Source organism: Zootoca vivipara, chromosome 7 (assembly GCF_965207765.1).
Source record: "Zootoca vivipara chromosome 7, rZooViv2.hap1.1, whole genome shotgun sequence".
NCBI classification, from domain to species: domain Eukaryota; kingdom Metazoa; phylum Chordata; class Lepidosauria; order Squamata; family Lacertidae; genus Zootoca; species Zootoca vivipara.
In genome coordinates, this window is record NC_142590.1 from 884586 (window position 1) to 907055 (window position 22470).

Below are 22470 nucleotides of genomic sequence, written 5' to 3' on the forward strand. Positions count from 1 at the left end.
ATTTTAAAAGATGATGCTGTTAAGGTGCTACACCCAATATGCCAGCAAGTTTGGAAAACTCAGCAATGGCCAGAGGATTGGAGAAGATCAGTCTACATCCCAATTCCAAAGAAGGGCAGTGCCAAAGAATGCTCCAACTACCGCACAATTGCGCTCATTTCACACGCTAGCAAGGTTATGCTTAAAATTCTACAAGGAAGGCTTAGGCAGTATGTGGACTGAGAACTCCCAGAAGTGCAAGCTGGATTTCGAAAGGGCAGAGGAACCAGAGACCAAATAGCAAACATGCGCTGGATTATGGAGAAAGCTAGAGAGTTCCAGAAAAAGTCTACTTCTGCTTCATTGACTATGCAAAAGCCTTTGACTGTGTCGACCACAGCAAACTATGGCAAGTTCTTAAAGAAATGGGAGTGCCTGATCACCTCATCTGTCTCCTGAGAAATCTCTATGTGGGACAAGAAGCTACAGTTAGAACTGGATATGGAACAACTGATTGGTTCAAAATTGGGAAAGGAGTACGACAAGGTTGTATATTGTCTCCCTGCTTATTTAACTTATATGCAGAATTCATCATGCGAAAGGCTGGACTAGATGAATCCCAAGCCGGAATTAAGATTGCCGGAAGAAATATCAACAACCTCAGATATGCAGATGACACAACCTTGATGGCAGAAAGCGAGGAGGAATTAAAGAACCTTTTAATGAGGGTGAAAGAGGAGAGCGCAAAATATGGTCTGAAGCTCAACATCAAAAAAACCAAGATCATGGCCACTGGTCCCACCACCTCCTGGCAAATAGAAGGGGAAGAAATGGAGGCAGTGAGAGATTTTACTTTCTTGGGCTCCTTGATCACTGCAGATGGTGACAGCAGTCACGAAATTAAAAGACGCCTGCTTCTTGGGAGAAAAGCAATGACAAACCTAGACAGCATCTTAAAAAGCAGAGACATCACCTTGCCGACAAAGGTCTGTATAGTTAAAGCTATGGTTTTCCCAGTAGTGATGTATGGAAGTGAGAGCTGGACCATAAAGAAGGCTGATCGCCGAAGAATTGATGCTTTTGAATTATGGTGCTGGAGGAGACTCTTGAGAGTCCCATGGACTGCAAGAAGATCAAACCTATCCATTCTGAAGGAAATCAGCCCTGAGTGCTCCCTGGAAGGACAGATCGTGAAGCTGAGGCTCCAATACTTTGGCCACCTCATGAGAAGAGAAGAATCCTTGGAAAAGACCCTGATGTTGGGAAAGATTGAGGGCACTAGGAGAAGGGGACGACAGAGGACAAGATGGTTGGACAGTGTTCTCGAAGCTACGAACATGAGTTTGACCAAACTGCGGGAGGCAGTGCAAGACAGGAGTGCCTGGCGTGCTATGGTCCATGGGGTCACGAAGAGTCGGACACGACTAAACGACTAAACAACAACAAAAGCTCTAGGCCAACCCCAACCTCTCTCACCACCAAAGACACAAGCAAATAGCAAAGAGAACCTGCACAAGTGACGCTGACACAAAACTCCACACAAACATTAAGCAAAATAGAAACATCACCATGTGACCCCCCATCCCCGCCCACCAAGACCCCCTCCACCTCTTCCCTCCTTTTGTTACTAATGTAACCCTAATGTCTCAACAAATGAAATGGACCTATAGAAAATGTAACCTGAAAAAAAGAAAGGCAAAGCCTTTTTTAAAAAAAAACGTAAAGGCATTCAAAGCAGCAAGGCATTTGATGTGAAAAAGGGATAAAATTGGGAAATTGCATTGTTTAGTCGTGTCCAACTCTTTGTGACCCCATGGACCAGAGCACGCCAGGCACTCCTGTCTTCCACTGCCTCCCGCAGCTTGGTCAGACTCATGTTGGTAGCTTTGATATAGGACACCTATTTCTTCATAGTGTAAAACGTTAATTGTCTGCAAAATTCACTGCCAACATTAGGAAGCGGGTAACATTTGGGACACAGGTGGCGCTGTGGGTTAAACCACAGAGCCCCTAGGGCTTGCCAATCAGAAGGTTGGTGGTTCGAATCCCTGCGACAGGGTGAGCTCGGTCCCTGCTCCTGCCAACCTAGCAGTTCAAAAGCACGTCAAAGTGTAAGTAGATAAATAGGTACCACTACAGCAGGAAGGTAAACAGCGTTTCCGTGTGCGGCTCTGGTTCGCCAGAAACGGCTTAGTCCTGCTGGCCACATGACCTGGAAGCTGTATGCCGGCTCCCTCAGCCAATAACGTGAGATGAGCGCCGCAACCCCAGAGTCTGTGACAACTGGACCTAATGGTCAGGGGTCCCTTTACCTTTAAGGAAATAAAGAGTAATCCAAAATATACTTTGGTAATAACTCTTTGATAAGCACCCTTGGAGTCTTACACAGATAACAATTTAAAGTTTCAGGTGTCACAGGCTTATACCATGATTGCTTTTCGGGGAACTGCACAAAAGAGGGCACTCGAACCCTTCCCAGCACTTAACTGGCATCCTCACTTAGTCTTTTGTAGGAGCCAATAAAATCATACCTAACCGTGCAAGGCTGGCACAGATTGTAGATGGGCATCCAGTGCTCATTCATGCTCTCCACTTCTTCATCTAAGAGGTACTGGATGAATTCAGAGAAGGTGATGTCATCTCTGGGGCTTCACCCAGTGCCATTTTACTATTTCAATGCCATACTTTAACTGATATTCTTTGATCTCTCTGAATTTATTCTTTTAAGCAGACAGCAGTCTCTCCATTGGGTCCCAGACAAACATGAACTTGAAGTAGTGCTTAAGTCGGTAGTGGATTCATGTTGCTGAGGAAAACTAGGTCTCTCCGGTGGTCCATCTTCAGCTTTGCATACACGTTCCCCAGGGTGCTGCCCAGCACCTTGAGAATGTGCTTCCAGTTGGAGCAGGCCACCTTGGGCACGTAGCAGTACAGGAAGCGGTGCTTGTCGTTCACCAGGAGGTGCTTGAGTGTCGTCCGCCAGTGCGCTGCTGAGAGCTCCCACATGCTGCAAGGCGCGTCTGCTTGGCCGCACGCAGCACGCCTTGCCTGGATCTCACCGTGAAAAGGGTGCAGCAGTGGGGGTTTCACCTCTGCCAGAATGCCCTCGATCATCAGGAGCAGGCCACTTGACGCCACATGGAAGGCACGAGAAAGCGGGAGCCGCTGCTGCCACCCCGCAAGCAGGCCTAGGAGACGCCCCCATGGGGGCGGAAGAGCACGGAGATATGGCCTGCTGGGCGGGCGGCCTCAGGCTGGAGTGGCACGCGGGTGCCAGTGCCACTTGATGGTGAGCCTGCCAGCCTCAGCCCGGCCAGCAGCCGCTCTGGCCACCGCTGCCTGTCTGAGCCTGCAGAGGGCGCTTGGGCAGCGGGGCAGGACCCGCCCCCTGCAGCTCCGCCTCCACGTGAACGCCGCGAGACAGGCAGGCAGCCGCTTGGAGGGAAGCGTCTCCTCGAGGGGGAGGCGCCGGAGGAGACGTCAACGCGCAGTCCAGCGTCGCTTCCTCCTTCCGAGGCGGCTTTCCCGAGAAATAGCCGCGAGCGCCCGCATTGGCTTTCGTTGCACCACGTGCTCCGGGCGCTGCCCTTCCATTGGACGCTTTCTCTCGCGCTCCGAAGGCGGCGTGTGGGCAAAGCGGTGCGTGGGTCTCGGCGCCTGCTGTTGCTCCGAGAAGGGCAAGAGCCGCCGCCCGCCTCGAGGGTCCCAGAAGAGAAGCGCCGAGAGAAGCGCCGCTCCAGTCCCTCCCTCGCTCGCTCGCGCGGGCGCCAGGTAAGCCTCAGGCTTCGCGGGGCCTCGCGCGCCCGCTCCCCCGCCGAGAGGCCTCGTTCTCCGGAGCCGCCCTGCCTCCCTCCCGAGTCCCTTCCCCGGGCGCCCTTCTTCTCCCACGAGGGGTCTCGGGGCGCCGCTCTTGCCCTTCAGCCTCTCAGGAGTGGACCGCCTTTTAATGTATCTGTGAGGGGGGGGGGGCTTTGCGTGCTCTTGGTCGCCTTGGGCAGATGTCACATGACGCCCGCCCCGTTTCTCTTCAATGCTCCCGTTCCGGTGCCTGCGGGGATCCGAAGAGCCTCGTGCCCTTGGAGCATCCCTGGGCTGAGCTTGGCTTTCGAGCGGCGCCTCTGCGCCCTTCTGGACCCTGGCAGGAAGAGTGGGCTTTTATTTGTACAGTAGTTGCTTTCCTAGTGCTGTAGTCCAAAGTCTTGCAGAAATGCAGCTACCAGTGGCAGCAGCACCGTTGTTAGTGAGGTTACAGGGAACCAGGCACAGGGCCGTCTCAGTAGTGGCTCCCGCCCTGTGGAACGCCCTCCCATCAGATGTCAAGGAAATAACGACCTGACTTTTAGAAGACATCTGAAGGCAGTCCTTATAGCGAAGTTGTTAATGGTTGATGTGTTTATTGTGTTTTTAATATTCTATTGAGAGCTGCCCAGAGTGGCGGGGGAAAGCCAGCAAGATGTGCGGGATATAAATAAATAAATAATTGTTATTATTAATAACTCAGAAAAGCTAGGAGAAATGGCACCCTCAACCTAGGTTTCAGTCACCACAACAATACATACAGGCACATTTTTAAAGACAATTACAAAAGCAAATGAGGACAAGGTGGGGGATTTAGCTAAAGATGGAATAAATGCTGTGCACAAAAGACAAGTTCTTTTGAAACAAAGAATCAATCAAGTCTCACTGGAGGTTTTAAAGCAGAGGTCCAATGGCCGTTTGTTCTGGGTGCTTTAGTTGAGATTCCTGCCTTGCAGTGGGTTGGTCTAGATCAGGGGTTGTCCACCTGGTCCCTACTGCCCACTAGGGGGCGTTTCAAGATTCCAGGTGGGCGGTAGGGGGTTCTACGGCACAAGCTGAATCAAGAAAGATGCATTAGTGGGCGGTAGGTATAAAAAGGTTGACTACACATGGCCTAGATGACTCTCAGGGTCATTTCCAACTCTACAATTTTATGATTCTAAGTGGCAAAGCAGTCTAGAAGAGTTGTGAATGCAGTTTCATTCCAGCAAAAGTAAAAACCAAACCTCTTTTACGCAATTAGAGCAGGTAGCTTACCCAAACCTTTATCTTCATAAATTTGCAAAAAAACAAAACCAAAACTTTGCATAGAGAATTTATGTGGTCCTTTTTGTGGTACAGTCATACCTCGGTTTAAGTACACCTCAGTTTGAATATTTTCAGTTTAAGTACTCTGCGGACCCGTCTGGAACGAATTAATCCACTTTCCATTACTTTCAGTGGGAAAGTTTGCCTCAGGTTAAGTACGCTTCAGGTTAAGTACGGATTTCCGGAACCAATTACAATCATACCTCAGGTTAAGTACACTTCAGGTTGAGTACTCCGCGCACCCGTCTGGAACAGATTAATCCACTTTCCATTACTTCTTCTTTTAATCAATTTTTATTAGATTTTCACTTACAAACCAATCATATCATATCAATTATTCCAAATTATATAAATACATATCTATTCATTATAGTCCAATATAGTCCCGATCTTTCCCAACAAGTCTATTCTTATTTTTCTTTCTCTTGTCACAGCTTTTGAGATGATTTCAAACAAGATTTAACACAAAGTCACTGTTTCTGTGAGGATTTTCTGTCCAGCCTCCCCATAAATCCTTGCAAGGGCGTACCCACCATGCGGCAAGTTAGGGCAGCTGCCCTACTCTAGAAGCAGGGCTGGTGGGCAGAGGCGGAGCACAGCCCGGCGGAGCGCGAGTTCGCCATTCCCGCCGCACCGCGCCGCACCCTCCCTCCAGCTCCCCGGCGCGCCCTCAGGCAAGGCCAAGCGCGGCGGGGAACCAGGGAGCGCAGCGCGGTGGGCGGGAACGCCGAACTCGCGCTCCGCTGGGCTGGGCTCCGCCTCCGCCCACCAGCCCTGCTGCTAGGGAGGGGCACAGCCCGGCGGAGCGCGAGTTCGCCGTTCCCGCCCGCCGCGCTGCGCCCTCCCTCCAGCTCCCCGTCGCGCCCTCTGGCAAGGCCAAGCGCGGCGGGGAACCAGAGAGCGCGGCGCGGTGGGCGGGAACGCTGAACTCGCGCTCCGCTGGGCTGGGCTCCGCCTCCGCCTACCAGCCCTGCTGCTAGGGAGGGGCACAGCCCGGCGGAGCGCGAGTTCGCCGTTCCCGCCCACTTTATGGCCCCTCCCCTTCCGTACCTTGGCCCCTCCCCTTGCCCCCCCCCCTAGTTTTGATCCTGGGTACGCCCATGAATCCTTGCATTCCTTTTTCAAACTGAGATGTTTCCCAAGCCGCAGTCCAACACGGGCAGTCGCCATCTTAACGATCCCATAAATCAGGTCCCGGCTCCTGCTCAATAAATCCACCGATTGCAGAATTGCAGCTTTTTCAGGCAAGTATCAGCCAAAACAAACAATTAACACATTTCTTATCACAAACTTGCAGATGACACCAAATTGGGAGGGGGGGCTAATACCCCAGAGGACAGGATCACACTTCAAAATGACCTTAACAGATTAGAGAACTGGGCCAAAGCAAACAAGATGAATTTTTTTTTTTTAATAATCTTTATTAACAACACAAAAAAAAGAACATCAACTCAGAGAATAGTACAAATCGTTAAAACCCTTGAGCAAAAATTATAACCCGTTGAGATATCATTTTTGCTTTGCCCCCTCCCTCCCTCCCACTTCCCCCCATTCCCCGCCCCCCGCACTTTCCATCCTGTTTGGAGCTTATCCTTATATTCCATATATTATTTACATACCTTAATTTATTTAACAATTAACAAAAAAAAAAAAAGATAAAAAACACAACAAAATGCATATAATTACTTATTTTCTAAATCAAATATTCATGACAAAATCGTTAAGCATCTGAGATTACATTTGGGTTTTCCAATTGGCTCTTAATATAATTAATAAATGATTTCCAATTTTTAACGGTCTCCTCTAAATCCATTCCTTTAATTTCTTCATAATTTTTTGCTAAATTGTAGTAATTGAATAATTTTATCTGCCATTCTTCTTTACTTGGGTTTACCGAGGTTTTCCAATTTTTTGCAACTAATAACCTAGCAGCTGCTACCGCATAACTGACTACACATCTGTCCTTGGGATGGATGTCCTCAGATATCATTCCTAGAAGGAACATTTCCGGGGTTTTCTTGAAAGAGTATTTTAATATTTTCTTTAATTCATTGTAAAGCATTTCCCAAAATTCTCTAATTATACTACAATTCCACCATATGTGGATGAAGGAGCCAACCTCCTTTTTACACCTCCAGCATAAATTGCTGGTTCCTGGGTAGATTTTGGATATTTTAAGTGGGGTCAGGTACCATCTGTTCTGCATCTTCGAAATGTTTTCCTTTAGATCGTAATTGGGTGTAAATTCTGAGTCTTTTTTCCATAACTTCTCCCACTTCTCCACTGGGATAGGTTTCCCCAGGTCCTGACCCCACTTAATCATGAATTCTTTGGTCAGCTCTTCTTCTGTTCTCCATTTTAGAATTATCTGGTATAATTTTTTAATATATTTGCTCTTATTTACTAATAAAATCTCCTCCAATTTTGACATTTCCCTGTCGAAGCCCAATTTTTTATCGACTTGCAGCCTCTGACTTATTTCAAAGTACTGCAACCAGGTAGTCAAGAGATGTTTTATTTCAGAGTAATCTTTTAATTTTAATGTTCCCTCTTTTTCTTCCAATAGGTTCCTATAGGTGGGCCAATTACCACCCATATTAGTTCTTTTGACCGCCACTAATTCAAGTGGGGAGACCCACCATGGGGTCTTTGGTTCAAAGAACCTTTTATATTTCTGCCAAACTAGGTACAGAGATTTTCTAATTATGTTGAACATAAAAATGTTCTTTTTTTCAATTTTTTCTTTCATTAGATAGCGGTGCCAGCCAAAAGCTAAACCTTGGCCCTCCAAATCTAAAAGATCCGTATTTTGAAGCTCCATCCACTCTTTAATCCTGGTGATTGCAGATGCGTCGTGGTATATTTCGAGATCTGGGAGCCCGAAGCCTCCCCTATTTCTATGATCTATCATGATTGTATATTTGATCCTCGGTCTCTTCCCATTCCAGATAAATTTCATAATATCCTTTTTCCATTCACCAAAAAATTTTTCTTTCCCCAAAATTGGTAAGTTTTGAAATAAGTAATTCATTTTCGAGACTACACACATCTTAATTAATGAAATTCGGCCCATTATTGATAATTTTAATTTAGTCCATTCCTCCATGTTTGCCTTTATCTTTTTCCAGGTTTCCCTATAATTTTCTTGTACCAGATCTATCCCTTTTATTGTTGTTTTTATACCCAAATACTTCATTTTTTTGTCAATTTTTAAACCTGTTTTTTCTTGGAGCTCCTGTTTTTCTTTGATTTCTAAATTTTTTACCAACATTTTGGTTTTCTCATAATTTATTTTGAGTCCTGCCAATTTACCGTATTCATTTAACTTCGTAATCGCTGAGGGGATACTTTGTATTGGGTCTTCAGTAGTTATAATTATATCGTCTGCATAAGCCTTTACTTTATATTTTTTACTGCCAATTACTATACCCTTAATACTGTCCTCTTCTCTTATATTTTTTAGTAGAATTTCCAATGTTAATATAAAGAGGATAGGGGATAAGGGACAGCCTTGCCTAGTACCTCTTCCAATATTTATGTTATCTGTTAATCTTCCATTTATTAGTATCCTGGCTTTTTGAGTTTTATATATGGCTTTTATTGCTTTCTCCATTCTGTCTCCCAGGTTCATTTTTTCAACTATCTTTATCAAAAATACCCAGGAGACTCTGTCGAAAGCCTTCTCAGCGTCAATGGCTAGGAGGGCTGCCTGCTTGTCCCTTCTATTTTCAAGGCATTCTAAAATATTTACAATATTTCTAATATTGTCCTTTACGGACCTACCCTTTACAAAGCCGACTTGATCTTTATGTATTAATTCTTGCAAAATTTTGTTTAATCTTTCTGCCAGAATTTTGGTAAAAATTTTATAATCAGAATTTAGGAGAGAGATCGGTCTGTAATTAGATGAATTTTAACAAGGAGAAATGTAAAGTACTACACTTGGGCAAAAAGGAAAGAAAAGAAAGGCACAAATACAGGATGGGAGACACCTGGCTTGAGAGCAGGACATGTGAAAAGGATCTAGGAGTCTTGGTAGACCACAAACTTGACATGAGTCAGCAATGTGATGCAGCAGCTCAAAAAGCCAATGCAATTCTGGACTGCATCAATAGGAGTATAGCATCTAGATCAAGGGAAGTAATAGTACCACTGTATTCTGCTCTGGTCAGACCTCACCTGGAGTACTGTGTCCAGTTCTGGGCACCACAGTTCAAGAAGGATACTGACAAGCTGGAACGTGTCCAGAAGAGGGCAACCAAAATGGTCAAAGGCCTGGAAACAATGCCTTATGAGGAACGACTTAGGGAGCTGGGTATGTTTAGCCTGGAGAAGAGAAGGTTAAGGGGTGATATGATAGCCATGTTCAAATATATGAAAGGATGTCATATGGAGGAGGGAGAAAGATTGTTTTCTGCTGCTCCAGAGAAGTGGACACAGAGCAATGGATTCAAACTTAAAGAAAGAAGATTCCACCTAAACATTAGGAAGAACTTCCTGACAGTAAGAGCTGTTCGGCAGTGGAATTTGCTACCAAGGAGTGTGGTGGAGTCTCCTTCTTTGGAGGGCTTTAAGCAGAGGCTTGACAGCCATATGTCAGGAATGCTTTGATGGTGTTCCCTGCTTGGCAGGGGGTTGGACTGGATGGCCCTTGTGGTCTCTTCCAACTCTATGATTCTATGAAACTTATGGCTCTCCTCGCCCTTTAACTGCTACTCCGCTCTCCATGTTTGCGGGCTTGATTAAAAAGTGTGTCACAAGTCGTAAATCCTCTTAAAACTGTTCACAAAGCACGAGTTCTATCAGTTGGTACATCCATTTTAGGGAGGCTTTGATCTTACAGACTTAGCAAAACCACTTCAAATAGATCCTCTATTGTGTATACTCCAACATCCACACAGTTTATATTATAACTTCTCGTTTGTTCTAAATTCGTTAGACTATCCATCCAGGGAAGGTGTTAAGTGTCATCTTGAAATATAAAAAATAAAAAGTTCACTTCTCTTTCTGTTTAGTCCAGCGTATCCTTTTCTTTCTTTAATATGGTGTTTCCTCGACTCTCTTATTACTCAGAGGCTGGAATTTCTGGCAGTATCTTCCTCCCCGTCATTTGAAGCATGTCCATAAATTTAAATCCAATCATTCCTCTTAAATCATGGAGATCGCGCTCGAACAGGGTGGCCTCCAGGAGTTCCGGCCCCCATGGGTGCTTGGCCCAGAATCCCCCACCCCCCCGAAGGGTCAGAGTGGGTTAAGGGGCATCTGCGGGCCAGCGGCCCCTTCCGTCATCCTGGGAGGGTGGGGAGACTGCTTTACTCCCCCAGCCGCCGCCAAATTTCCCCGTGGGAGTCGGGAGAGATGTTACGGATCAGCCATTCTCCCGACGAACACAAGCGGAAGTCCTCACTTTCCATTACTGTCAATGGGAAAGTTCGCTTCAGGTTAAGTAAGCTTCAGGTTAAGTACAGATTTCCGGAACCAATTGTGTTTGTCAATCAATCAATATACTTTATTCGACCGATAGTCAGAAACAAAAAACATTTCTCAATACAAAGATAAACATATAAAACTGAAGGCATCAGAGGGATACATAAAAATAAAAAAATATAAAACTGAAGGCATCAGAGGGATACATAAAAATAAAAAAATATAAAACTGAAGGCATCAGAGGGATACATAAATGGGGTATGACCGTGCTACTAAACCTCCTACAGATAACCCACATCAAGACATTCGATTATACGTTTCTGACACTTGAGCGCCAGGAAGAGGAATTTAGCCACTGAGAAGTTTATTTTCCCAGTGGGCTTGTTTAGCAAATATGCTGCCTGCCATTCTCTTGGTCGGGAACTAAACTGAGATAAATACGGGTCTATAAGATATTGCCTTAAATCATTATAAAAGGGACAACTCAGTAGAATGTGTTCTGTGGATTCTACCTCACCCAAGGCACAATGGCACACATATGGGACTCCTCCAAATCTTCCCCTCAAAACCGCCGAATCAAGGACATTCAGTCTAGCCGCAGTAATTAGTCTGCGGTATTCCACGTAGTGGATATCCGCGAGGTAACGGGCTGGTGCAGACCGATACACCTCCTCCCCTAAAAACATCCCAGATTTCACGCGGGCTATGTCCTCCTGTCTGGCGATATCCCCCAATCTCTGAGCGATCATCGCGATCATCGCTTTAGCGCGGCTGTATGTCATGGACTCAATATAAAGGGAGGACAGACCGCACTTTTGCACTTCCTCTACCACTTCCCTTTCCCATGGAGATTTAAAATTATCCCTCTGAAACATAGTTTGAGCCATAGCCATAATTTCGCTTTCAGGGCCACATACGTAAAGGCTTGGCAACCGGTCTCCAATCTCATGATCGCACCCGCAACAGAAGGGGGGATCCTGAGAATGGCCCTGAGGAATTGTGATTGGATAGATTCCAATCTTACAAAGTCCCTACGTGAACCCAAGGCAATGCCCACCAGAAGTAGTGGGAGAACTTTCATTTTAAAGAGTCTCAGGGCAACATCTACTGTTTGTGCCTGTTTCTTGGAATAAAGGTAAAGGGACCCCTGACCATTAGGTCCAGTCGTGACCGACTCTGGGGTTGCGCGCTCATCTCGCATTATTGGCCGAGGGAGCCGGCGTACAGCTTCCAGGTCATGTGGCCAGCATGACAAAGCCGCTTCTGGCAAACCAGAGCAGCACATGGAAACGCTGTTTACCTTCCCGCTGTAGCGGTTCCTATATATCTACTTGCATTTTGACGTGCTTTCGAACTGCTAGGTTGGCAGGAGCTGGGACCAAGCAACGGGAGCTCACCCCGTCACAGGGATTCGAACCGCCGACCTTCTGATCAGCAAGCCCTAGGCTCAGTGGTTTAACCACAGCGCCACAGGGATCTAATCAACAGAGCTGCTTTAGAAGCATTTGTGGCTATATATTCTCTGTGTGCCAAGAAGGACCTGTTTGATCGAACTATCTGACCCAGGTATTTGAAGCAACTAACCTGCTCTATGGGAATACCATTAATTGACCACAAATTAGGTTTTGGTCGAGCAGCAAAGACCATTATTTTGGTCTTTGCATAATTAAGATGGAGCTCGTGTTGGGTCACGTATTCATGAAGAGCTTGAAGCATCCTCCTTAACCCAATGGGGGAGGTAGCTAAGAGGGCGGCGTCATCCGCATACAGGAGGACATTCAAGGCTCTACCTGCTAATTTTGGCGGGTGGAAAGCAGCATTGGTCATATGGGCCACTAGTGAGTTAATATAGAAATTAAATAGGGCAGGGGCAAGCAAGCAGCCCTGTCTTACCCCTCTAGTGGTGGCAACCGGATTAGAGACTAGCCCCTTGCCATCTAGCCTAATTCTCAGGAAGGTATTTGTATGCAGATTCATAATCAGCAAAAGGAGGCGACGGTCAATAGACGTCGCTGCCAGTTTTGTCCATAGCTGGTTCCTGGGGATTAGATCAAAGGCCTGCTTAAAGTCGATAAAGGCGACATGGAGGGCTTTTAGGCCTTTGCCAGCATATTTGTCGGCCAGATGGTTCAGGATTAGAATTTGGTCTGTTGTCGATCTTCCAGGGCGGAAACCCGCCTGTTCCTCTGCGATAATATTATTGCTCTCCATCCAGATCGTTAATTTATTGAGCAGAAATCTTTAGTAAATCTTCCCGATAACATTCAGCAAGCTGATTGGCCTAAAATTGGCCGGGTCAGTACGCGGCCCTTTCTTATGTATTAATACAATCAGTGCTGAGTTCCAGCTTGGGGGGAACTTCGCTGTTTTATTTATATGAGTATAAAGTGCTGCTAGGAGTGGGCACCACCAATCCTTATTAGCTTTGATAACATCAATGGATATAAGGTCATCTCCGGGTGCCTTGCCCGCCTTAAATTGGTCTATAAGTGTTTCCACTTCAGAGTAGGTAATTGGGTCCCACTCAGGCATGGGGGCCAAATCTGGTCTTTCTCCGCCAGCAGCATGGGCTGCATATAAATCAGCGAAAAAGCTCTCCCAGGTGTCAGCTGAAATTTGGGGTTCTATCCTTATCGACGGTCTGCCCAGATATTGGGAAATTTGATACCAAAAGGAGGAGGGATTTCAACCAATTGTGTTTGTAAACCGAGGTACCACTGTACTTGGAGGGTACAGGTCATACAGAGAGCAAGCACAGTGAGACTTAAGTTTAGGCATGTATGGGACAGTAACACCCGTCCCTTGCAAGAGAAAAGCAATCTATTTAACTCTGAAAGAGCTTTGTACAACAATGAAAGGGTTTTCTCTTCCTCAGCACATCAAAAGGAGCAAGTGGAAAGGGAACACTTCAGTTAGTGACACTGCTCTCGGCTCTTCTACCCAGCCAGAGGAGAGTTCAGTTGCAAACCACGTGACTGGAAATCTCAACTTGGTCGCAAGGGGGGCACTCGACTGGTTAATTTTGAGCGCTGGGCGGGACGCAGATAAATGGCATGATAATGGCTTCCCCCAAGGCCTTTAGTCTAACACTGCAATCCTGAACACATTTACCAGGGACAGGAATAAACGCTATTGAACAGAATGTGGTTTATTTCTGACAGAAGCATGCATAGTATTGTGCTGTACAATGAAGACCGCTGTAAGTGGTGAGGGTTTTTTTTTTAGCCTTGATGTGTACAGTAATGTGTATTTTCTTCTTACCTCTTTTAGGTAATGGATGGAGCCTTTTCTTCATGTTGAGTGTCTACTTTTCGGACTGATTGCTAAACTACTATGGCCTGTCGAAGAGGAGGAAATCATATGCAGTTCCTCTCCCCCATGTCTTCTTCCACGGTGAACTGTCATAAATCCCCATCATGTTCAAGTAAAATTCATAGTATTTGCATGGTGTCTGACTTTTTTTATCCAAACATGGGAGGAGTGGAAAGCCACATCTACCAATTGTCACAGTGCCTAATTGAAAGAGGACACAAAGTTATCATTGTCACTCATGCATATGAAGACCGTCAAGGCATTCGTTACCTCACCAACGGACTGAAAGTCTATTATTTGCCATTAAGAGTCATGTACAACCAGTCGACTGCAACAACTCTCTTCCACAGTCTGCCTCTGCTCAGGTATATATTTGTACGTGAAAGGGTCACCATTGTCCATTCCCATAGTTCATTTTCTGCTATGGCACATGACGCCCTCTTCCATGCCAAGACAATGCAACTACGGACAGTTTTTACAGACCATTCCCTTTTTGGATTTGCTGATGTTAGTTCGGTGCTTACAAACAAACTCTTGACGGTATCGCTGTGTGATACAAACCACATAATATGTGTTTCTTACACTAGCAAGGAAAATACTGTGTTGAGAGCAGCACTGAATCCTGAAATAGTTTCTGTCATTCCTAATGCCGTTGATCCTACGGACTTCACTCCAGATGTATCTAGAAGGGATAAAAGCACAATAACTGTTGTTGTTGTCAGCAGGCTCGTATATAGAAAAGGTAATGAGATCCAAAAGATACGTTGCACTTAATGTTGCTTCTTTCTAATGCTAATAGAGTTGATCAGAAATTGCCTTTCTGCCTTTTAAATGCACTTAAGTTTTGCTGCATGATATTATGGCTGGTTTTTATTATTATTATTATTATTTATTTTATTTTATTTTATTTTTTACTAAATTTGTCAGTTGTTTTATCTTGCCCAGGGAAGCCCAAAGTGACTTACAGCCAAACAAAAAGACAATAATAAACCCCACACAGATGCATTAAAATAAAGAGAAAAGAGAAATAGGTACATTAAAAGCATCCCACCCACTTCTAAAAGGTCACAGATAGTTAAAGGCCAAAGATCTGGTTATAGAGGAAAGTTTCTGCCTAGCACCTAAATATTTTAAGACCTGGCAAGTATAAAATCCACTTTAGATCTATGGCGGACCGCACGGAGTTGCATGTGGATTCACATGCTGCTTGGCAGGAACTGCGTGGGGCTGCCAGTTTGAACAAGTGAAACTACAGGTGAGGCTGCTGTGACTTCATAGGATCATGATGACCTGAGCAAGAGCTATTGTTGCAGGCCTAGAAGGAGAGTCATAATGCATGCAGGTGGCTTTGTTCCTTCAAACATGCAAATACATAAAATAAAAAGGAATGTTGTGAGATATAGGATAGGCAACAAATTCAGAGGAAAGCGTAATAAAAAGGCATTGGCCCATTAACTCTTTCTAGCAGACATATTTCTTTATCTTCAGCACTGGCACCAATGTTCTTTTTATGGGATACTCAAGGATACGCTGTACCGGCACCATTTTTTTCCCTAGAAGAAAAGCACTGACTGGCACAATGTTTTGCCTTTAAATAACTTGCTGTCATGTAAGTGTCACACTAAGAATGGGGAGCCAGTGTTGAAGCTCTTGCTCTGCTGTGAAGCTAAGCATGACCTTGGGTCATGTCATCTCTCAGCCTGTACTGTTTCACATGGCTTTTGGTAGTATAAAATGAGGCAAGGGAAAGCCATGCACAGCTCCTTGGAGGAAAGACAGTATATGACTGCAATTAATTTGGGGGGAATGATTGTGAAAGTGCAGTCAGTGTGCTACCTTCCATTCACCAGTACAAGGCACATTGGTAATCCACCTAAACAATATCTAGTGCATTTTCCTTTTGGACTGTTGCCTCTGGGCTAGTAGTTTAGATACTAGTAGAGAATCCATCCCTGCTACCTTTTCTCTGTCAGTGGACTTTATTCCCTGCTGTTCCTGACAGTGGTCATGCCACCTCACGCTTCCAGTCTTGTGTTACATGGGAGTAAGTTCTCCTGAACACAAAAGACTTACTTTTGAGTAAACAGAGGTTTTCTAGTGCAACTGCTAGAAGAAAGTAATTGTTCAAGATACTTTATCTTCTCTTGTTGTTAAGTTTTGTTCTGCCAAATTTTCTCCATTAATCCTCCCTACTTCTGTGGGTAGGCCATATGATTGTTGTCTACTTCCCCAAAAGCAGCTTTTGCACAAAGGCTTGTAGTGTAGAAGAGACTTAGAAATCAGATACCACTGAGGTCCCACAGCAGTTTTTATGGAGTAAGATAGGATTGAAGTAAATTTGTAAACTTCAGAAATAAACTGTCATAGTAAAAAAATCAAGGAACCTAATACAGTACACTTTTATTTGAAGTTTTGCCATTTTAAATGTAAGGAAAGTATATTAACACAGGGTTTTTTGTCATTTTCTTTTGATGCTGACGTATGATGGAATGCTTTGTCAGGTAGATAACTAACAAATACCAACTGCCTCTAAATATTATGTCTTCAGGTATAGATTTGCTTAGTGGTATAATTCCTGAACTTTGTCAGAAGTATCCAGATTTACATTTCTTAGTTGGAGGAGAAGGACCAAAAAGAATTGTATTAGAAGAGGTACGAGAAAGATACCAGCTGCATGACAGGTACTTGCCTTGCTCTTGTTTTAATACTGTTGTGTTGATTGAAGGGTCAAAGGAAGAATTGGGTGTGGATTGGAAGGTTGCGAGGGGGGGGGGTGTTCATATGGTTAATGAAATTTGCATATAATTTCCACCATCCTGCCAGATACTGAGCAGCACTTGGTAGCATGCTGTGATTTTTCTAGAACATTCTTGTTTTGGAAGAGCGCTCTCAATTCTGGCATACAGAATTTGTTTAGGTGAGTCACTCTTTTCCATGTATGCAGCTCAGTGATGGGGGTGGGGGATGGCACACCAGTCTGATAATCCGCTGTGGATAATCCCCCAAATATGTAAATTTGTAATATGGAACGTGTTTGATGGTCAGTCAGTATTCAGTTCTTCAAAATCTTTTCAAAATTGCTTTCTTGCTCAGTTTAAATAAGATGCCCAGTTATTTTCTTAAGATACTTGTATCTCTTCTAATCCTTATTGGTCCACATTGAGCTTCTTCACTGAACTATGCACTCTAGCCCCAAAGTCTTGTTCCTAGTCATTCACCACCAGTCCAGATTACATTAGCCTCTACAGTCAAACCTCGGCTCCCGAACACCCCCATTTTGGAACATTTCGGCTCCCAAAAGCCAAAAACCCAGAAGTAAAAGTTCGGGTTTTTGAATGTTTGTTGGAAGCTGAACACCCAACACGGCTTCTGCTTGAGTGCAGGAGGGTCTTGCTGCCAATCAGAAGCAGTGCCTCAGTTGTCAAACATTTTGGAAGCCAAACAGGCTTCCAGAATGGATTACGTTTGACAACCGAGGTTTGACTGTATGTGAAATTTGGATTTACAGTGGTACCTCTACTTGCGAATTTAATGCGTTCTGAACCCACATTCATAAGTCGAACAAAATTGTAAGTCGAATCCCATAGGAATGCATTGGGAGAAAAAATTCGTAAGTTGAAGCAACCCTATCTAAAAATTCGTAAGTAGAAAAAATCCTATCTAAACCGCATCCAAGACGGCGGACGGGGCTCCATTCGTAAGTAGAAACATTCGTAAGTAGAGTTATTCGTAAGTAGAGGTACCACTGTATTTATTTATTAGCCATTTTACTGTCCATTCACCCAGTTTGGAGAAATCTTTTTGGAGCTCTTCACAGTCCCTTTTTGTTCTGGCCAGCTTGACCAACTCCCTGCTCATTCCTAGCCCTTGATCATTTTATGAGCAAGTTAAAAAACAAATGTCATAAGACTGATCCTTGGTGGACTCCCATTTTCTACATCACTCTTTTGAAAGAACTGTCCTTTTATTTCTACAGTCTGCTTCCTGTTAACAAAATACTGATCTGCAAGAGGACCTCTCCTCTTACCCCATGAGCCTTTGGTGAGGGACTTTATCAAAAGTCAGCTCTTTACTTGGCACAAAAGTCTTAATGTTGGCATTCCCTGGGGAAGGGTATTCCATAAGCATAAATTCTCCTTTAGGAGGAAAGTCAGGGTACAAATTTAATAAAATAAAAATTTAAAGGAATAAAGTGGCAGCTAGTTGCCCATCTCTTTAGGCAAGTGAAACTGGAAAAGGAAAAAAGTATATACAGTCAAACCTCGGTTCCCGAACAGCTCCATTTTGGAATGTTTCATCTCCCAAACCATTTCAGCTCCTGAATGGTTTTCAAGCGTTTTTCAGAAGCCGACGTGGCTTCCGCTGAGTGCAGGAAACTCTTGCAGCCAATCAGAAGCTGTGCCTCACTTGTCGAACATTTTGGAAGCCGAACGAGCTTCTGGAACAGATTACGTTCAACAACCGAGGTTTGATTGTATTGGCAAAGAGCAATCCTCCAATATGTTTACGCTTTAAAAATTAATGCCAGGACTTAAAATCAGGCCCATTAATGACATGGAAACTAGTGCAGATAACTGCATTGCTCTGTTTTGGGCCTGCTAAACTGTCTGCACCATTTTAAAAGTCGGCCTCACAGTACATTACAGTAATCCACTTTGGAGACTATCATAATGGATACCCATACAAAGATTTCTCTATGTGGTGTCATTAAATGTTGGCTGAAATATGCCCATAATGGATTGTATCTGAATGTGTGAACCAATGCCATTTAAAAGCATCGTGGAGCTTGTTTTGATATGTAGTCCAGCCTAACTGAGGCACTTTTAAGACTCAGTAGTGTAAATAGCCAAGCTACAAAATTAGTGACATTGACAAGTGCTTTCATTTGGCTGTGATCATACACATAGTTATGAAGACTTTTGTAAAGATTACCTTGTTTTCTCTAATTGCATGCAGAGTCCGTCTCCTGGGAGCTTTAGAACATCAGGATGTTAGAAATGTCTTGGTTCAGGGACACATTTTTCTCAACACTTCTCTCACCGAAGCATTTTGCATGGCAATTGTGGAAGCTGCCAGTTGTGGTTTACAGGTAAAAACAGTTTCCTTGTTTAGAGAGACATTTTGTGAATCTTTGTACTTTTGTCCATTTGCTGTATTTGTTTTCCCAGATTTGAACTATAGAATGGTGATTTTCTTGAATCAAAGTGACAGTACCCCTAAACATTTTTTAAGGAAAAAAAGCACTGTGTGTGTGTGTTTATTTTTTACAAAAAATCTTTATTCATAATAAACAATATCACAACAAATTAAAAAATTCCAATTTCAACTACTTTGAAATATATACCCAAAACCAAAAAGAGAAAGAGAAAAGAAAAGAAAAAGAAAGAAGGAAAAAGAAAAAAAGAAAAAGAAAAAAGTATTACAATGCCAAGAAGAAGCAAATTTAGTTCCGGTCTGTCGCGGCGGAGAGAAGGACGCAGGGACTTCGCGCGCCGAAGTCCCTGGCTTCGCGGAGGGGGGGGAAGTCCGCAGAGCGAGCGGACTCCCCGTAAAAGCACCGGGTAGAGAGTCCCGGTGACTCACGCGCCCAGCGGCTGCTCCGTTTTGCGGATCCCCCGCTGCCCGAGAGCTCAGTAGAGCGATCGAGAGCCGGCGGGGTGGAACCGCGGGAGCCATTTTGGGCTTAATCTTACCTCCGAGAAGTGAAGCTCCGAGTCCTGACCCGGCAAGCGGCGGATTCTTCCGAACAAAGTTAAAGGTTTCCATAAAGTAAGTGGAATTTTGATTACGGACTCTAAAGTTAACAATTGGAAAAATAGGAGAGACTCTAAAGTAACGGAAGTCGGTCTTTTCCTAATGGAAAACTGGGAGGCGCTTTAAAAAATCTTAAGCCGAACGACGAAAAGCATTTGGAATTGTGGACCCGAAAGAAAGAAAGACTTTTTCGAACCCTCTCAACTCCCGAGTCCGGCACCCCTTGAGGTACAGCATTAAAAAGGGGGAGAGTGTTTTGAAAGCTGTCAAAAGCTGTCAAACTGTCAAAAGACCGGGTGGACTTATTGCACTGTTGTGATCAGTAAAAATTGACTGAAAATGTGTTAGAACTATTTAACATTGGAACTAAGAATGGATTTGTGATTGAATCAAAAGACAAAGGAAAAGAGCAGCCAAAATGGAGTCGATCGTCTAAGGAAGGAATTTTCCAGCACCCTTTGTTCTCCACCTCCTGTTTGTCTGCGGTTAGGAAAAGTATGAAAACAAAGTACTCTCGAGCCTTCCAGGAGGCTGTGCTAAACTATCTACAAACATGGGAAGACATTTACAAGGAACGGCAACATCCCAATTTACCAGCAGCTGAGGTTGAAGTCCAAGTCCAGGACTTAGAGGAAAATTTGAATTTGGAGACTGTGGAGATTGAGACTGGTTGCCAGGAGAAACAATTTGATGAAAATTTTAAAGAGGACTTGGACTATAAAAAATATGCTTGGGATGAAGCAAAGCATGGACTTCAAAAGGAAGAAAAACAAGCAGAGCAAGAAAATGAGAAGCAAAGGAACTTGAGGTTTAATGGACTTGAAGATCCTGGAGGGGTTGGAATGTGGGGTGATGTCAGTGAGGAACGGGAAAGACAGGGGCAGAGGGGGACAAGGGCCTGGAGACGGACATGGGAAAGAATGGGTGTGGGATGAAAATTTTAGTTAAAAGTTTTACTTTTAGTTTTTGAAAGACGGTTTTCGAAATTTTGGCCTGTTAACGGAAATGCTGATCCAATTGGGGGAAAAGACTTAGGGAGAGGAGATGGAGTGTAAAAATGAAAGAAAATAAGCTGGGTTTTCTGGAGGGAGACATAAGAACGGCTTAGGAAAGTATTTAAGTTAATGTAAATTTTTGTAAGTTAAGTTAGGTTTTTAGGCAGAAAGCTGCCTACTCTCCTCTCCTTACTCTGAGCCACTCAGTGGCAGGGAGTGCTCGGAGGGGTGAGGAGGGGATATAATGGAACCTTGGAAATGCTGTGCCCTACAGGTTCCTCTTGTGGCAGGAGGGGGCCTGTGGGAGGGCAGCATGGAAAAGGAGGAGGATTGAGTTAATATTATAAGAAAAGGATTTTAAATTGAAATAGAAAACCCGCCATAAGCTTTTAGATTTTGTTTGGGAAAACCAGGAGGAAGACTATCGAGGAAGTCACAATTATAAGGTTAAGATAATAAGAATTGGGGAGTTAAAATTCTCCCCTACTATTGTTATGTGTATATTTGTTTAAGTATGTTTATGAAAGAGCTGGGGGAAACCAATCCTCAGAGCTCCTCCATTCCTGTCCCTTCAGTGGCAGGGGGGGGAAGAGGGGGGAGGAGGGAGGGGGGAGGTCAAACCCAGCTCACAATGGACCCCCTTTGATTCTCAAAGCGCACGGGTTTCACTGGTGGCAGAGGTGGACCAGTGGGTGGAGGGAAAACGAAGGGACAGTGTTGTATTGTATGTTTGTGTAGTTGTGTAGTTTGTTTAGTTTTGTTTGAAAATTAATAAAAATTATAAAAAAAAGAAGAAGCAAATTTAAACAGATTATACATTACACATATTACTTATCGTTACCATAATCCTCTTTGCATTTCACAATACAAAAAAATACATACAAAATATTGACTTCCACCAGCCACACAATACTTCATTTCCATCTTGTTAATCTGTCTATTTTCTTTCTTTCTTATATCTTTCCTAAATTTATTTTAGGGTGAGAGCCAGTGTGGTGCAGTGGTTAAGAGTGGTAGACTCGTAATCTGGGGAACCGGGTTCGCGTCTCCACTCCTCCACTTGCAGCTGCTGGGTGACCTTGGGCTAGTCACACTTCTCTGAAGTCTCTCAGCCCCACCCACCTCACAGAGTGTTTGTTGTGGGGGAGGAAGGGAAGGGGGAATGTTAGCCGCTTTGAGACTCCTTCGGGTAGTGATAAAGCGGGATATCAAATCCAAACTCTTCTTCTTTTAACATAAAGCATCTTTCAATCTTTTAACTCTTCACAAATTCAATTCAGACTATACTCAACCAGATATTCAACTTTGACTCTTGTTTTTTAAAGTATTCATTCAGGCATTCCCATTCTTTTTTCACTAAGCTTTTAGATTAATGTCTTATTATAGCTGTTAATTTGGCTAATTCTAAATATTCACATACTTTACAGAGCCATTTTTCTTTAGTGGGTATTTGTTTCCCTTTCCAATATTTTGTCATCAATATTCTTGCCACCGATGTTACATATAGAAAAAAAATACTTTATCTTTTGGGATGTCAGTATTTAATATCCCTATTAAGAATGCTTCTGGGCTTTTTGCTATAATTAATCTTGAGTATTTTCTTTAATTCTTCATGTATCATGCCCCAATACTTTCCAATCTCCGGGCATACCCACCACATATGATCATAGAATCATAGTTGGAAGAGACCACAAGTGCCATCCAGTCCAACTCCCTGCCAAGCAGGAAACACCATCAAAGCATTCTTGACATATGGCTGTCAAGCCTCTGCTTAAAGACCTCCAAAGAAGGAGACTCCACCACACTCCTTGGTAGCAAATTCCACTGTCGATCAGCTCTTACTGTCAGGAAGTTCTTCCTAATGTTTAGGTGGAATCTTCTTTCTTGTAGTTTGAAT

General features: G+C 44.1%; 1 protein-coding gene and 1 pseudogene across 3 annotated transcripts in view; one reads left to right on the forward strand and one right to left on the reverse strand.

Moving 5' to 3' along the window:
* Window positions 1–1768: 1768 nt before the first annotated feature.
* On the reverse strand, window positions 1769–3093 carry LOC118078522 (carbohydrate sulfotransferase 14-like; annotated as a pseudogene). The gene has a single exon (XR_015951222.1). The product of XR_015951222.1 is annotated as a carbohydrate sulfotransferase 14-like (transcript).
* Window positions 2972–22470, forward strand: part of PIGA (phosphatidylinositol glycan anchor biosynthesis class A) — a 28881-nt gene continuing 9382 nt past the window's right edge. Inside the window, exons 1-4 of one of the 2 annotated variants that reach the window (XM_035102419.3) lie at window positions 2972–3750; window positions 13783–14566; window positions 16373–16505; window positions 18781–18913. In XM_035102419.3, coding sequence (XP_034958310.1) covers window positions 13846–14566; window positions 16373–16505; window positions 18781–18913 — 987 coding nt within the window. In that variant the 5' untranslated portion in view covers window positions 2972–3750; window positions 13783–13845. Of the gene's footprint in view, window positions 3751–13185; window positions 14567–16372; window positions 16506–18780; window positions 18914–22470 lie in introns of those variants that run through there. The other variant, XM_088674842.1, reaches the window with a different exon arrangement.